This window comes from Perca fluviatilis, chromosome 6 (assembly GCF_010015445.1).
Source record: "Perca fluviatilis chromosome 6, GENO_Pfluv_1.0, whole genome shotgun sequence".
Taxonomy (NCBI): Eukaryota; Metazoa; Chordata; class Actinopteri; order Perciformes; family Percidae; genus Perca; species Perca fluviatilis.
In genome coordinates, this window is record NC_053117.1 from 6,950,331 (window position 1) to 6,968,303 (window position 17,973).

Below are 17,973 nucleotides of genomic sequence, written 5' to 3' on the forward strand. Positions count from 1 at the left end.
TTTATTACAACTGTACATGAATAAAGAGGCCATTTGGCCCTGGACTTAAAGGTATTCTATTTGTCCATTCTATTGGCTCCATTCTATTTTGAAGACCTGTGCTGGCTGCATAAGTCTAATTTAAGGCTCTCACATATAAATAGTATGGGTATATTGTACATTTTCTGAATCATCAGAGTGCCTTGAGTATTGAAGTTGTTGAGTTTTGTGTCCCTGGTGTTCTGTCATGCCCCAGGGATAAAAGAAAGCATACCTACCTACCATGAGCCTAAACCAGATATACACCAGATTTCAAAAACGGAATTTATCTTAGGGGGTTAGTAACTTCATGAGCTGAAAAAAAGTGATTCGCTACCACCCCTGCACTGCTATCGTGATTTTTCTAGTACTAGGGATGTATACCTTGCCAAAAATCACTATGAGCCTTTGTCCCCCCAGATGATACCGATGGCCCAAATTTGGGGCCCTGGCTCATGGACTAATGACCAAAATAGTCATATATTATATTTATGTCATTGTGTTACATATAGCTGGCATTATAGTAAACATAAATGATTTCTCACTGACTACGTTTACAAGCTGTCAATTTTCGGGTTATGGTCGGGTTAAGGTCACTATTCGGGTTTCTGAAACATTCTGAATAACCCGTGCTCACACATGCGTGAGCAGAGAGAGTTACTCCTGTATACATGGCATTTGTAATCAATTGGCAATATCCCGACGTAAACGGCGACGCACGGTTAGCGTCTGGACGTAGCCTACGGACAACCTTAAGACGCAATAACTTTTCGGTCACCTTCTTATAAATCTCACTATCTCGGTACTTTCTGCCGTCAACAAAAGACATTATATTCATGGTTTTCACCACACTAATGAAGACATTGGTTTCCTCCTCGCTCCAAAAGTGTGGTGCTGTGCTGCGTCTCGCCATGTTTACCTCTACTTCTTGTTTACTTCCGGTATACTGCGCGCAGGTTTTCTGCATTGACATATATATATATATATAACTATATTATTATAGTATATAATTATTATTATAACTATGTTTTCTGGCGCATACAAGAAGTTCCTCTACTCAAAAGACCAAGATTCCTTGCGAATAGAACATGCGCAGAACACAAATCAGTGTTCCTTTTGATGGGGATATGCCAATACGCGTTTACAAGACCAAAATTTCGGGTTAGAAAAGGGGTAACCCATTTAGCATATTCGGGTTTTTAAAAACCGGAATATGAGCATATTCGGGGTTTTGCCGGTGTTTACATGGCCGTGCGCGACCGGGTTATTGCTAATATTCCGGTTTTGAACGGGTTATTGGCTGCATGTAAACGTAGCTAGTCAATGACCCCTGTGGGTCCCCGGACCCCATTTTGGGAACCGCTGGCCTATACTGTACCCACTGAGCAAGTTTGACCTGCAGGTTTCACGATATTTTTGGGATGGCAGATGAGAAGTACCAAAATCGTGTTAATAAGCTAATTAAAGCCTCCACAAAAATGCTTTGTTTTGCATATTGCATTTTTTTTTTTTACTTTTGCCGCAAATAACACAGGGAATAAACTGGTTTTGACACAAAGTACCAGAAGTAAAGTAGCCTCTGTAGTTGAACACAGCTGACCGGTAAAAGGATTTAATTCAACTCACAACAGCGGCAGCTTCAGTTTCTTCAGGGCCTAATTAAGCACGTAGCACAGGTGTGTGGTCCTGCGTTCTCTCGCAGCTCTTCTCCTTCCTTTGATGTTGACTTGAGAACATGACTTGAAATTAAAAATAATTTACAGAAGCAACCGATTATCGAGTCTAACATTTGTTACTTGTTAAAATGAAGGTGCCAGAGGAGGAATTAATGAGCGATATTTTGAAGCGGTTGACGGGCGAGTCTGCACTCCCTGCATACAGCAACATTGAAAAGTTCAGACGAGGAAAGGACGGCTTATACTTCGTCGCGGAGGACTTTCATGAAACTGTGAAAAAAAGGGAATTGGTCAACGCCAAGGAACGACTAAGAGTGAGTGTTCATTGTAAAGTACCGTTTATATATGTCAATGGAAAGTACACTGTATGAACCACGGATAAATGGTTGATAGTTTGGTAATTGACAGGAGGGAAGCAGGTTCGGTTCAGTTCCCCTGAGCAGAGAAACTCCCGTCAAACTCTGTTAAGTTAGCTAACATTTGCTCGCACGTAAGTTAGTTTAGCTTTCTCCTGTTTATCCTGACCTGAAATGTAGTTAGCTAGCTGTAAATGCTTTAAAGCTGGTTAAGACCGGGCAACATTATTGTTAAAGGGGTGATAGAATGATTATATAGGGTATTTTACACTGTTCCTTAAGGTCTCCTAATAGGGTATGTAACATTGGTTGGGCTGAAAATTGCCCGAATGCTATTTTATTAGGCCCTTAACTACCCTGTGAATATGGCTTTATTTGCTCTATTTGGAACAAGAGCTTTTCTTCCAAATATGGTATGCTCATTAATATTCCGAATGAGCTACGTGCTGATTGGTTTGAGCAAATTACATAGAAACACATGGGAGACTCTCATATTTCAGACACTGCAAAGTTATACATTGTTTATCGGGCTATTCCATTACAAAATTCACTTCTGAAACTTTTTTATGCGAGAAATCAACTATGTAAAGCTGAAATATGGGCCGCTTTACGAAAATGGATGGCTAATTGCAGATTTTGTCCGACTGTGTGTCGGAGTTCAGCGCCGGTGCTGCCTGTGTTGCTGCCTCGCCGCCCGGCCTGCCTTCCTTCACACACCCCGGCCTGCTCTGAGGTACTTGGAGCTCCGTCACGACTGGCAGCCCACAGCACTCCATACCCGCGCAAAGTCACCGTCTCTTGGGCTAATGACAACCAAATGCCCCTGCCCTGACAGAGCTCCAGGGCCTTCAACTCCCCTCTTCCTGCTAGCTAAATGCCCGGTGTATGTGAGTGATTTGGTTGTCATGAGCCCAAGAGACGGTGACTTTGCGCGGGTATTTCAGCTTTACATAGTTGATTTCTCGCATAAAAAAAAAAAAGTTTCAGAAGTGAATTTTGTAATGGAATAGCAGAGATCTGCGTGACCTAGCTAGATTCAGAAGACTACCTGATCTCAGGTCAGTTGTGTAGCCTATGTAAATGTTGGGGTGTGACCGTTCTCTTAATACACCCATGGGCTGACAAAGGTTCCGGTTTTTGGGAGGTTGACGTCAACTTCAGCTTTGTTGAGATTCGCCCGTTTTCAGCGGCAGTTTCAAAATATGAGATTTTCATAGTAAAGGGGTGTCAATGGGATTTTGAGCTTCTATGTATGTCCTATTATTTTAACTATGACAGGGTAAAATCGGTTTTGCATTCTATCACCCCTTTAAATACACACAATTTACCCGTGGACAATATTAGGCTCACATACAGACCTAAATGTTTTAAGAGTTCTGTATTTTGCGTAAGCCTAACCTTAAAATTGGATACAGTTTGGCACTAAGTGGGAGGAAGCAGACTAGATTTTTCCTTCATTCTCAAAATTGAAGATTGAGAAACTGTCTGGAAGATATTAGTCAAAATATTGTGAAAGCAATGGTTTGTACTGTTAATTTGAAGGGGCTGGTAACACTCAGTTGGCTATGTCGGTTTGAAATGCAACTTTCAAAGGTTGACTGAGTCTATTATAGTAGCATCTGAAGACCTGTGTTGGCTTGGGTTGCTGCAACAGCTTTTGTACAGAGCCCTATTTATGTGCTGTATTAAAAAACTGCACACTGTGAATTATGATCAAATCAGGACCAACAAGTACTTGTATTCCTTTTGCATGATGTGCTAGATTTTGCAAAACCATTATAGCTCATAATTCCAAGTAACTTTGGGTTCAACATTAGGAGGGGAGGGGGGGGGGGTGCTGAGCCGCTGAGATCTCCACTTTTGAGCAAAGATGAAATTTTGAGCATATGAAACACTTCATTTCCTGCATTTTGGTGAATGTTTCTGCAGAAGTTAGTGCCGTTTCTGCATCAAGTTATTGTGCAATTGTCTTTATTAATGTAAACAAAATTAGTAGTTTTTTGGGGTTGGCGCGCCAGTTTTGATTATTACGTATACCCTGTATATTACGCCTATGGCTCATACTGTCAGCAATTAAGGGTGAGGTGAAAACAAATGTCACTGCTTCACGCACTATAAAATCGTACATGTTCTTATTCATTCTGATTGTTTTGCCTTGTTTTAAATTATGGTTACATAATTCCGAAAGAATTATCTGATGATCTAATCAGGTGTATAGTTAATATGAAACTTCAGCTTCTTGTCTGTGCAGATCAGGAACTTGAACCACATGTTCACCCGCTTGAAGCGAATGGTGCCACTAATGCGACCTGACCGCAAGCCCAGTAAAGTGGACACACTCAAAGCTGCAACAGAATACATTCGATTACTTGTTGCAGTTTTGCAGGACACTGCCAGTGTAAGTACTGTATTCATCAGGACTCTTATCAAATGGTAAGTGTCCTGTGTTTAGGCCCTGTGTTTTCCAAGGTCAGCACTGCCACTTATTTTGAGATGTTGGTTAGTGTTATTTTCTATTTCTTAGGATGGTGGCAGTGGGACTGATTTCCTAAAGAAAGCAATCACTTATGGTCAGAATGACGGCTTGGGCAACGACCTATGGAGAGTGGATGATGTAAGTGTTTGTCTTTTTCCACAGTTCAGTGAAGTTGGTGTGACACAGTTTAGTTTATGTGAACCAGAGTTGGGTGGATTTCTGGTATTGCTGGTCCAGTGTACAAGTTTATATCGGTTTATTTTTTATGCAAACGCATCTGAATTGGTCCAGTATTGAGCGAGTCCAGGCTGCAAATCCCTATTGCAATTGTGCATCGTCAATTTCAGTCCACTAAAAGTGCTTTTTTTTTTTTTTTTTTTTTACACTGATAGGCTCAGATTATTGACCTAAGTGTCTGACAACAGTATGTCAAGAATCGCAACAGAGATAGACCTTTTTGTTAAAGAGTAAGGTTCTTTTTGCTTCACCAGAAACAGTTCTAAAATCTCCATCGCCAAATTCACCAGACTCTGCTTAAATAAACAATACTTTGAGCATATATATACTTACTGTATATTTATATTATAATATTTACTGTGTTCGGTTATGTTTATCTTTGTTACTGTTTCCATCTAGTTACAAGGGCAATGTTTTAGTTTACAGTGGGCTGTCAGGAACAGAGTAAGACAATGTAAATGCATTATCAGGAATATAAGGTAATATCACTTAATCTGAATAGGCTACGTAATGCAGTGAAAAGAAGCAAAGTCATTGCAAAAATCAAATGGCAACGTTTGCAAGTTATTTATTGGCAAGAGACACATCTCTCAGATGCAGAGCACGAGAAACTAAGAAAGATGGGGTTTGTGAATACATTCTACTCTTTCCATAAATCAGGAAATAAGAGGGGTGTGGCTAAATTACTACCTAATAAAATAAACTTCCAACTAACAGCTGAAGTCAAAGATAAGGAAGGTTGTTTTATACTAATTAAAGGTAAAATAGACCAAAAGAAGAAGTTACCCTACTAAATGTGTACATGCCACCAGGGCAAGATAGATCTTTTTTTTCTTTTTAAACATAATTAATCTATTAATTTAAGAATCATCAGGAATTACTGTGGGGGTGACTGGAATGTTCAATTACAGTCTAAATTTGATTCTACAAATCTACACAGGAGGAAAAATGCTAATTCATTGATCATGCAAAAAATAATAATAATTATATACATTTAAACTTTTTAGCAGATAGTTTTGTTAAGCATTGACAGCTTGATATTTTACTGAAAAAAGTAGGTTAATATAACTGTCAGTTAATATTTACTTAGATTTCTGTACTTGAGATTTCTCTATTCCCAAGATTATCTGTAAATGCATGGATGAAATTCAGTTTTAGCAAGATATTATAAACCCATAGCAATAATAGTTATGAGACTCATGCAGCTGATTACCAAGCCTAATTGAAATGAGTCTTTGTAACAAGCAGCAAAAAGAACAATAATAACAATACGTTTTATAAAATACATTTGTATAGCACCTTTTTTTTTTTTATACAAGAAATGCAGCACAAATTGCTTTACAATAAGTCAATCATAAATAGACAGAATGAACATAAAACGGGGATAGAATGCCATAATTATTAAAAAATGAGATGGAAAATTAAACAGACTTGAAGCAAGAGCGCCAAGCCTGGCCGTCAATCTCTACAGTTGGGGCTGAAAGTGAACAAGGGCAGGTGCTCTCCATTTTAATCCACCGGTCCTGCCCTGCCCACTATCCCTCAGCTCTCCAAGTGGTCCCCTGCGACAGATGGTGTTATGAATATTAAGGGCTGAGGGGAAGTGGGAAGCCTCTCACTCGGGAGCGGCTGAGCCAAGTGGAGACCTAGTGGTAAATTTCTGTATAACAATCCGGTCCGGTGTTTGTGAAGGCGATAACTTAACAACTTTAACTTTGACCCTTTTCCATTTGAAAATGAAAACAGCCAGTGTTTGAGCCGTATTTTGATTAAACTAACGGTGTTGTCGATATGTTATCTTTTCTCATGCTTTTTTTTTTTTTTTTTTTTCTTTCCTTACCCCGAAATTCCACCAGGCACGGATGCGGGTCCGTCTACTTGGCGGCCAACTTTTGAAAGGAAAAAAACGAAATTGTTTCCTAATTACCATTAGTAAATAGGAAAACGGAAAACAACCCATTATTCGTTTTTTGTTTTGATATTAAAAAATGGAAAACGAAAAACTATCTCGTTATCCGATTGTCTTTGATGCGTTTGTAGATGCAACTCCGAAATTAAAATGTGTGTATAAATCTTATTCCTCATTCATTGTTTTTGTTGTGTAGACTCATTTTTGATGAATGAGAGCGGTCAGCGCTAATCTCCTGTGACCACTTCATAATAAAAGTCAACTTGTGTTTCGCCACAAGTCCCTGCTGAGCACACCAGCTCCGCACACTCCTCTCAGAAAACCCCTGTATCGTTCCAAACTGTGAACCCAACGCAGCTGCTATATCCCCACAAGACATCCCATTCTTTCGGTTTTCTAATATAAAACTAGCATATTCGTCTAAAAACATTTTTACGTCCGTATCATTCTAACTGTCCATGGTCTCATTGATGTCCAAATGATTTCCGGGTATGCAGCCGCTTACTACTTACGATCACTTCCGGGTCACGAAAACAATGAATGAAGAATAAGATTTATACACGCATTTTAATTTCGGAGTTGCATCTACAAACGCATCAAAGACAATTGGATAACGAGATAGTTTTTCTTTTTCCGTTTTTTAATATCAAAAAAAAAAAGAATAATGGGTTTTTTGTTTTCCTATTTACTAATGGTAATTGGGAAACTAGCCGTTTTTTCGTTTTTGTTTTTTTCCTTTCAAAACGAAAATCCGTTGGCCGCCAAGTACACGGACCGATGCGCACGTGTTCAAGTTTTGTTCCGTCTTCCGCCATGCGTCATACCACACCGGGAGCTGCTGAAGTGGAGTGTTTTGGCTGCCCGACTCAAGCCTTTCCACTCCCTGTTGAACGTCCATACATTTTTAGCGGAGGGGAGAGACGCTTCTCAATCGCTTCTGGGACGCACGTCGCGGCTGGTGGAATAACAAGCATTGTCTTGAGTGGTGGCTATTGCTGAACGCAGCGCAGACGCATCTGGGGTTAATTCATTGTACCTGTCATGGATTCACTTTTCAAGTCTAAAGCAGGTGATAATTTAATAGTAGGGGGTTATAGGTTATATGTTGTTGTTTTACTTGCATGCTTTTTTTTTTATTTTTTTTTTTTAAATACAGTTGCTGAGCTTGTCAGAGGAGCGCATGGAAGATGGTTTCACCATGACCCCGGAACCGGTATCTGAGGATGGAGATATGAGCAGACTGGTGTTGCAACATTGTGTGATGCCTGCATACCAGTTCATCATTCAAGTAGCACCGGATCAGACTTTGGTAACTAATTTCACTTTCCTTATATTTTGCCTAATTTTATGCTTGATGTTTGACAGCTGCACTCCAGCTACACCTCTGACGCTTGCAAGGGAGCTATTGTAGTGCAGCAGTTATGAAGATTGACTGTTAATGTGGGTACCAGTCAGTCACGACTCAGAAAACTTAATAGATGTGTCAGGGCTATACATTTCTCCCTCTAGGGCAGGGGTCTCAAACTCGCGGGCCAATTGCGGCCCGCGGGACGATGATATGAAAGTTTAATGTTAGTGCGGACCGCAAGTTTGATATGTATGGTACTTTACAGTGTTGTGTGCGGAGCTGAACGAACCCACCAATCACGGTGGGGTATATGGCTCTCGGGGGCGGGACATCGGCCGGGCTTGATGCAAGCAGAGAAACATTCCTCAATGAGTGAAAGTTACAGCAGCGTTGCCATGGAGTGTTTTCTTCCGTGCCTGGCTGCCTCGTTTCTATTGGGCACATGCGGACATTCGTCCCAGCGCGCTGCGTTCACAACACCACTTATTTTAAGTTGCTGCCCAGGACATTATACGTAGCCTATATATATGTATATAAATGTATATACATTTATATAGCTCTCATTATATGTATATGTGTGTGTATGTATTATGTATGTATGTATGTATGTATGTATGTATGTGTGTATATACATACATACATACACACACACACACACACACACACACACACACACACACACACACACACACACACACACACACACACACACACACGTTAATGGCACTTAGAGAGTTAATATGAGGTCTCTCTCTCTCTGACAAAGTAAATCAAAGTGATGCGTACGCGGCGGGATAAAAGAATATAAATAATAAAAATAAAGAGATTTGAGAAGATTGGAATTTTTTTAACAAAGCTTTTCTTGTGGAAAACCTGATGCGGCCCAGCCTCACCCAGACTCTGCCTCCAGCGGCCCCCAGGTAAATTGAGTTTGAGACCCCTGCTCTAGGGTTTTACACTTAATGTGTGTATTTGATTAAAGGTGCTCTAAGCGATGTTGGGTGACGTCACTTCTTGTTGACGTTCAAAGTATTGTCAAACAAAACGGAGGCTAGCTCGCCCCTCCCTCCTCCTCATCCCGTCCCCTCCCCCTCCCTTCCATGCTTCCGCGCACTAACCCCCCCCCAACCCCCACCCCCACATCCTCCTTGTCTGTTATTGGCTGGAACACTGTTTGTTTGGTGGTGCAGGTTGGCGCAGTTTGTTTTTGTTGCCGTTTGTGGAGCCTGGGCTGTCTACAGAGACCGCGTTTTTTTTACAGTGTGTTCAGGGGACCGGCAGCTAGCTTTGCTGTATGTGACAAAAAGTGTTGTAGCCTAAAAGTGCGTTACATCGCTTAGAGCACCTTAAATTGATATCATATTTGTGACACAAATTATGTCAAGACACAGTTCTCCATCATGAAGGGGATGTGACATAGTGTTAACAAGAACTTAACTCAATTGAGTTCTTGTGGAAATTACTGTGCTTCCATCCTAAACATAAACCCATAACATATTGCCTCAGGTTAAAAACAACATATCCATAGGAGGATATTTTGGATTTGTGCAATTATACGTACCGCGCTAGCTGGCTAACGTTACACTGACACTGAAACTGACCACCAATGTAACATTGACTGTGGTCAAGCTAGCCATCTCTTCCATCTCCATGGTGAAACTAGCTCATTTCATTTACTTTTTCAGACAGTTGCTTTGCAAGCTGCGTTACTACGTCTTCTCTGCTCCCTGCTGCTCTCTGAATTCTCCACAGGAATTGCTATGTAGCTAAACATCGCTTAAGCAGCATACAGCTCGGGCGGGGATGTAGACACCTTTTCAACTAGCTAGCTGTGCTAGCTAACTCTGTCTACTTATCAACTCCTTGATTATAACAGACTATAGTAACTTTTACCACGGCTCATTTTAGGACGACCACCACAAGAAAACGGGTCTTTGTTTGGATTATCAAACACAATGGATCATAGATATTTGTTTCTAGCCTGCTAGCTAGTTGAATTACATGCACTTAAATTATTGAAATACGGTAAGGCTGTCCCAAAAGATTATTTTTTTAAACGATTTAATTTAGCGATTATTTTTGCGATTAGTCGACTAATCTAACGATTAATTTTTCAATTAGCGATTATTTACCCATTGCTCAATTATTAACAATTTACACAAAACAAATTTCAATAAGGTTCAAATCTCTATTAAAATTGTTTAACACTGCACTGTTCAAGTAAATTGAATTTGTAGTGCAACCTGAAGCCAGGTGTAGGCTATCAATCCAACCACAAAATAAAATAATTTTCAGGAGGAATACCAAAATAAAAACTTAAAGTGAACAGAGCACGTGCAAAAAGAGTAGCCTGTATTTGCTTTTCTTAACAGTAGTAGGTAAAATAATGAATAAGCTCTTGTTTAACATCCAAGCTCTTCTTCCTTTTAATTTAACTTTAATTATTTGTATCTAAAGGCTGGTTAAGCAGTTAGACAGTTGTTTTTTTTTGTCTCGTTCCAGTGATGGGCACATCTGGGTGATGGCGTCGGATATGCGTTAGCATGTTAGATGTATTTCCACTCACATACCCAACAACTGCTGAACAACGCTGACACAGTCCTCGTCTTGTCCACCACTCTCTCTCGCCTGTAGTGCTGCTACTACTGGAACTGACCTGAAGACCGACGTTTTCGAGGCAGGGACGGCACCAGGCGGGAGGGCAAGGCTCCAGGCTGCAGTCATACGGTCTCGAAGTTTTACCAAACTTGCGATCTTAAAGAGGCCGGCGGGTCCTCTAACTCTTGTGGGCCACCACTTGCCATACTTGCCATACTCGTCCTTTCGTGCTGCTATCTCTGACTCACTCACTGCACCGTCGACCTAACAAAAAACCTCATGTAGCCGGAGCTCGGCTAGCTTCAGAGTTAAGGCAGGGCTACAGATCAGGTGTCCCTAGAACCCGCGTATCTACGCATTTATGTAGTCGACTATGCCGACGAATCGTCCCAGCCCTAAAGTGTGTGTGTGTGTGTGTTGTGTGTGTGTGTGTGTGTGTGTGTGTGTGTGTGTGTGTGTGTGTGTGTGTGTGTGTGTGTGTGTGTGTGTGTGTGTGTGTGTGTGTGTGTGTGTGTGTGTGGTGTGTGTGTGTGTGTGTGGTTGTGTGTGTGTGTGTGTGTGTCTTTGTTTCTTCTTCTCTTTTGAGAGGTGTTCTAAACACTTGGGGGTTTTAAAAGATGAAGATTTGACAGGCCTGTGCGGCAGCTCCTTAAGGCTGTGACACACCAACCCGAGGGCGACTGTCGGCAGACAAGGCAGAGAGTGTTGATAGTAGTCAAGAAGGGTCGTTGAAAATACGATGGCCAGTAATAAGAAGATACTGGCGTTGTTGGCTCTGGTTTTCTCGTGCACTGATTCGCTAGTCAAGGGCTAGCATTCCACCAATATGATTGTTGATTGAGTCCGACTGCCCACTCGCCAATTCAACAAGTCAAATCAGCCAAAATGAACGCTGACAGCTCCTCCTCCTCTGACTGACGACGGCACGGAACACACAGAACAGACTCGAGTCACCAACCTTGCCAGACTGTCTGACGGCCGATAATCTGGTTGGTGTGTTAGCGCCTTTAGTTTCTAGTGTGTTTTGTCCTCCAGGTCTCTGCGACAGTCCCGTGACTGAAAACTATGAATAGGATGGCTTAAATGCAGAGGACAAATTCCATTTCTTTTTGTATGCTTAGCTCTTAGTTTCATTTTCCTCTTTATTTCCTTGTTATAATCATTACATTAACCGTGCAGCAGTAAATTCTATGCAGCAGTTAATGTCATAAATGAGTTTGTTTCTTTATTTCTTTTCCAACCTGTTGTTAAGATGAAACTGACAGGCACACTGAACGGCAGGCTGCTGAGTGTGTTTACCCCTGCGTCCACCAGCCGCCCCCGTCCGGTCATGTTGCTTTTTTCATACATTGGCGGACTAATTTGCCTAAACTTGTTTGATTAAAGTTGACTGTTAGCCTAGAAATCTAGAGGCACCCTAGCGGCAGCAAATGTAATTTGCAGCCACGGTCGTCTAGAAACTCTTCGTTGGCTTGCGAGCTGGAAAAACCAAACTCTAGTCGGGCCAATCACGTTGTGTATAGAGTCGATGGGCGGGCTTAACATAATGACGGCAGAGTTGCGACGGTTCCGCGTGAAGTCCCTGCTACTTGAAAACAAAGAAGATGGCTGCTGCTGCTGGCGAACAGCGACCTTTGGAATCAGCTTTGGCCGTGACTCTGGAAGACTTGGAGTTAAGCTTTTCTTTGTGAAAAGAACAAAGAACGGCACTGAAGTCATTCTTAAAAAAGGAAGATGTGTTCAGAGTTTTGCCGACTGGATACGGCAAAAGTTTAATCCATCAGTGTTTCCTCTATGTTGATAGCATAGTGGCGGTGCGCCATGGTAAAATTTCCAGCGCCATGGTATCAGAAATAGGGCAGACGCACAACAGGGTTTCCGCTATGCACCACCGTTCCTTCGGCTGTTTATGACAAGTCGTAGAGCCGTCTGCTCTACTGAACTCAAGCGAACGGTCATTCGCTCTCTCTCTCCCCCTAGGGTGAGCAGAGCAACTGGAACAGTGACAGGACGTCATCACTCACGAAGTCATGGCAACCAAATAAACAGGGCGAGTACTACTTCACTCAATAGCTAAGTGATAAACCGCGACATGAAATCCGCACTCACGCAGGTCCCGTGAAATTTGACAGCTATGGGGAAAATAGTGTTGGGCATGCTGACTTGAATGAATTTACTGTTTATCAGACTCCAGATGAGACAAGAAGTTGATGTTAGCTAACGCTGCTGTGACGTTCCCTCTGACTCCCGTTGCAGGAGAACGCTGTATTCCTCCGACGCACTGTATTAACATTACTGTCTCTTTGTATTTATTGTTAAACTGTACGTGTAATGAGCGCCGCGGTGACATTAAATCCCTCTACGGTACGGTCTATTTGCTGGATGGGTTCAAGTTAACGGTCGGCAGCTAACATTAGCAGATAAGCCCGTACACTGACTTCCAATACCACATCTTGATGTGTGTCTGGCTTGTCAGGCTAGTTGACTGTGGTGTGGTGTGTTAAAATTGACTTGAAGAACTAGATTTACAACCTTTTTTAAATGTAAATGACCTTCCAAATCTACATATAATGTAGGCTCTAACACTGCAGTCATGAAATATTCAACTAAGATGATGCGTTTGTAAAGCTCTCGCATGTCACTCAAGCAGAATCAGCTGGCATGCGCCCCTGGTGACGAAAAGCGGAGCGCACAGAGCAACAGGCTCTTGTCCTGCTGCGCGCAATCTCGACTCCTTTTACAGTCCTCCTTGTCAAAATGTTTTTCTGCCACAGATGAAACTGTTGCCATGGCTGAACCTGCCATGGAACGCTGCGGCCTGCTTGTCTGTTGTGTGGGATTTGTTGACCGCAGGGCGCTTCAACCATTTTGCAGTTGGTAACACACTTTTCTTTGTACTGAGTTCATTTTTTCAAAACTGTTCAGACCGTTCCCTTTACCAACACGCAGCTCTGGACAACATGCAATGTCACATCCAAAATGCACTAATGCAACCAAAACATTTCATACAAGTCTCAGGTTCAACTCAGGTTCTGGTTCATAATGTAGCAGCAGATCAGAAATTCAGTGCTTTATAAACCAACCGTAGCACTACAATATGTAGGTAGCATTACAATATGTATCATTTATTTATTTAGCATAAACCACGATTCCACTACAATATGAAAGAGAGCACCTCTTTATTGCATGGATTATCTATTTTTCAGTAAATGTCAGCAAGGATTTTGATGATTCCACTACACTAAGAAAGAGGGCACTTCTTTATTGCATGGATTGTCTATTTTTTAGAAATGTCAGCAAGGATTTAGAAATTTTTATCGTAAAAGACTTCAATTCCTGCATTCTGATACATTTTTAGGCACTAATTGATTGTAAAAGCAGCTATAATTGACTTACATAGGCTACTGCTTTTACTGCTGATTTGTACAATAATACAATCATGTTATGGATACAAAACATTATGAAGTGTAATGTCTTCTACATTATATTGGTCAAAACATTATCAGTAATGTTGAGCCTACAGTGTAACGCACCACCACAGTTCTTGCATACATGTGAACTGCGGATAAATTGCACAATTGAACCTTCATAGCGAAAAAGTGACCCTACGTGAATGTTCAGGGTTTTCATGTGTACTCCTGTAGGCCTACACTTCGCATCAGGTGTTAATACCAGCTGTACCAAAACACAGATTTGGACTACTATTTTATGCAACTACGAGACGTTTTTAACCGGTCATAAAACTGTCTCAATTTAATACTGATGCCATCAGACGGCCGCACAGACAGACAGACCACCCTGTAATGTCCAGACACCTGGCATTCACTCATGTGGCTGGTGGTCATAACCTTTCCACTTCCAGGAGGAAAAGAAGAAGAAGAAGAAGAAGGAGGAGGAATGGATAGCCAGGTGGAAGGAAAAGTGACTCCATTCTGGGATGGGCTGCCAACCACTCTTTGACTGGCAGAAAATGGTGAAACGCTACACTGACAATTACAAAAGGTCCCCTTTCCTCATCTGGCACGAGTCTGCAAGTACTAGAAGTCATCAAGGAAACCCAAAAAGAGGCGCTCAGTGTTGTATGTTTATGCATTTTTATTTTTATTCCTTTTATTGATGAAGCAGAATGTAGCAAGTTGCAGTTTCATTTATGGTAATTTTGTGTTGGTGGGGGTTAAGTTTGAGTCAATTTGGATGAAATGTAATCCACAGTTTAGTCCACATTGTCTTCTGTTGTGCTAACTGTGTAGAGAGTTAAACAATAAAAATTAAAAAAGTGAACTCCGTATTGAGAAATGCGTGTTACCAATTGTTAAAATGCCAACTTGGGTACTCTAGCTATATAATTCAATGTGAGTACACAAATGTTGAAATGACATAAAATGTCTCCATCTTTCAAATACATCTCCAATATTTACCTGTGGTTTGTAGCGTCTCTGGTCATGCAACTGTTTGTTTTGCACTGTTTTTTGCACAGTACCTTTTTTGAAAAGGTATCTGGAAGTCTGGAATGTGTCTGTGACATAGACTGTTAATATACAGTCTATGGTCTGGGGACACTAGTTGTTGCACTTGACCAATGACCATTAATAGCGCTTTATGTTCTATGCTCCATTGCATGTTTTGTCTTATGACATTTTGATATTTTTCAAATATTTTTTAATAAAGATGTTCATGTTTCAAGTTAAAGTACATGGAATCTTAGAAAATCCTTTTTTTTTTTTTTTTTCATCGTGGTATCGAAATCGGCATCGAGAATCATGTTATTTTACTGGTATTGGCACAGACTACTGAATTTTTGGTATCGTGACACCCCTACAGCCTTCATATATGTATACAGGAGTTATTACAGACATTTTTAACAATATGCAATCAGACACATTTGTAATGAAATGATTTGACAGGAATGTGATACAATTACAGCTGGCAATCAAGACGAGGCATTTGATTTTCAGTTTAGCTCTCGCATCAGAGGCATTCAAACGGTCCTCACAAGTACCTCGTCATCTGATTGGATAAATCAAGGTGAAGAGCTTTAGTTCAAGACAAGACCACTGTTCTATTGTTCGATTGGTGTGATGTGCCGTTCAGTTTATAAGCTTACTGTGGCTGTCACAATAGCTGTTGGTCTAGGTGTGTGTGTTTGTGATTGTGTATACATTACAAACGATAAAACCAAAGCTCGGCTCAGATAAGGAAATCTGGCTTAAGTGAAAAGTTGAACACTTAGCAAGAGATTTTTCATGACCAGTTTATCCTCAAGTAACTGAAAAATGTTTAATTATTGGCAAGGGTAGTGGTTCTTCGTGCGGTTTATTCTACGAAGGAAAAAATATTAACACTGGCGTTATCTTCTTTATTCAACAGATGTCTCAACCATAGAGCAGATGGCTTCGACCACTATTGGAAACCTGTCAGGTTGGATATGTTTAATACATGAATATCAAATCTGAATAATCAGTACAAGTACATTTTCAGGTAATATGCAGATTGCTGAAATCATACCAAAAGTGGGGAAGATTATTAAAATTCTAGTCAGTGTAAATGATCATGTCAAAACACATAGTAGTACAAATGTTGCCCCCATGTGGTCTGAAAGGTTGTCGTCATATGAAATTTTCCATTGACAATTGGTACAAAACGAGCACAGGCGTTGCTCACTGGAGAGCTTTTTTCATGTCACAGTAGGCAAAGCACAGGGGTAAATAATTCAAATGAATGACTGAATAGCATTTAGCTTTCAGGGTCTTGGTATTGTTCATGCTGGTCCACTGTCATGCTGTCACTTCTTATTGGGACACTTGGAATAGAACCGAGCCATCTGTTGTTAATGTTATTAGAAACGCCTGCATTTTTCCGGCTATGACAAGTCAAAATGTCTGCTGTCGAAAAGGCCTGTTGCTTAACATTGTGTCCTTTTAGTGGGCTACATAATTCAGATTTACAACCAGAGTAAATGTTGAATTGTATTTTTTAGTGTTTAGTATCATGGTGCGTTCCATTTGTACTCTGAAGTCGGAATTTTTCAGTTCCAAGTTGGAAATTTCAAATGGAAACACCCCCTGAAGACGGATTTCCGACTCAGAAAGTCGGAGAACCTTACAGTACCCCGAACAAAGCCGACCACAAAATCCAACATGGCTGCTCAATCGTCAACAGTAGCGAACGCTGTAGTAATGTACCGTTTATTAGCACTTCTGTCTTATTTGTGTCTCATTAAACCAGTTGTTCAAACAGTAGTGTCCATCCTCTATCTGTCGACATGATGTTACGCTGTTTGTAAGCCCAAAATACAGCGTAATGTGGGGTTATCAACTGGTATTGCTAACAATGGCTAACCTGGCTAGAGCAAACCCCGCTGTTTCTCCGACTTGTTTGACTGGAACGAAGTCAAGTCGGGTGTGACGTCATTTCCAGCTCTGGCTCCAGACTTCCGAGGTAAATGGAACGCATGCTTAAATCCAGGTAGCTTCCTGCTGCCACCACTGCACTGCCACTGCTTACATGCCCCGCACACTGCCACAGATGTTTTCGGTTAGTCTGGCTGATTAGACCTCAGCTCAAGTTGGAATTAGGTGTGACTGGCGATTTGCTCAGGTCACTAGACTCTTGCATTTAGAAATAATAAATGCCTCTTAAAATGTTTAATGGTTTATTTTTGACAACACTGGAGCACAGTGGAAAAGACAGAGTAATGTTTCCACTGGTTTGATATGCATTGTTACAGCGCCCTCTTCTGGTGGAATGTATCAAGTCTGTGGCACCCAGCATCACAGTTAGGTGTGATCAGTAGTGTGCTCTGCTGCACCTGTAACCAGAACTTATAGGGACCTCATGGTGTGCTAAAAACTCCTACATCACTTTAGTGTGTTTGGGGGAGGGGAAAACAACCTTTCAGATAAGTTATTTCTATCAACAAGTCACTCGGTTTAGTAATTGTTAAAGGAACTGTGCTATTTTATAGAAGGTAATTTTTGTTTTATTTTTAGGGGCCTGTTGAAGAAAGGAAAATCTTGAAGAAAATGCTATTTTATTTTGTGTTTAATTTAACTTTTGAAATTAACATTTTGTTTGCGTAAATATGAATGTATTTATTTTTATTTAACGAACTGTATCCTTGGCAGCCCTTTAATAAAATGTAAAAGAAAGCTTCCATATTTATTTTTTATTTTAATTTCTGTCTGAAAGGGTTTGTTTGTTTTTAGTCTAGATGCCTTCTCATTCAATTTCATGGTACCAAGACTACTGTTATAAATATGGAATTAATATTAAGCTTTCATGAATACCTTTTTGAAGGAAGAAATTTGTACCAGGACAACTTTTGTGTTATATTTCTCGCTCTCAAAAAGTGAATT

The 17,973-nt window shown here is 40.8% G+C and overlaps 1 protein-coding gene across 4 annotated transcripts; it reads left to right on the forward strand.

Moving 5' to 3' along the window:
* Nucleotides 1-1,605: 1,605 nt before the first annotated feature.
* On the forward strand, nucleotides 1,606-17,766 carry figla (folliculogenesis specific bHLH transcription factor). Of its 4 annotated transcripts, XM_039803116.1 has the most exons (7): nucleotides 1,606-1,694; nucleotides 1,829-2,008; nucleotides 4,302-4,448; nucleotides 4,575-4,664; nucleotides 7,829-7,981; nucleotides 13,393-13,495; nucleotides 14,481-15,229. In XM_039803116.1, the coding sequence occupies exons 2-7, from the start codon at nucleotides 1,847-1,849 to the stop codon at nucleotides 14,576-14,578; spliced, it is 753 nt and encodes a 250-aa protein (XP_039659050.1). In that variant the 5' UTR covers nucleotides 1,606-1,694; nucleotides 1,829-1,846; the 3' UTR covers nucleotides 14,579-15,229. The 4 variants fall into 4 exon arrangements, with proteins under 4 accessions (XP_039659050.1, XP_039659052.1, XP_039659049.1 ...); XM_039803118.1 differs by lacking the exons at nucleotides 1,606-1,694; nucleotides 13,393-13,495; nucleotides 14,481-15,229 and adding exons at nucleotides 15,986-16,036; nucleotides 17,608-17,766 and having other exon boundaries at nucleotides 1,701-2,008; XM_039803115.1 differs by lacking the exon at nucleotides 1,606-1,694 and having other exon boundaries at nucleotides 1,701-2,008.
* The last annotated feature ends 207 nt before the right edge of the window (nucleotides 17,767-17,973 follow it).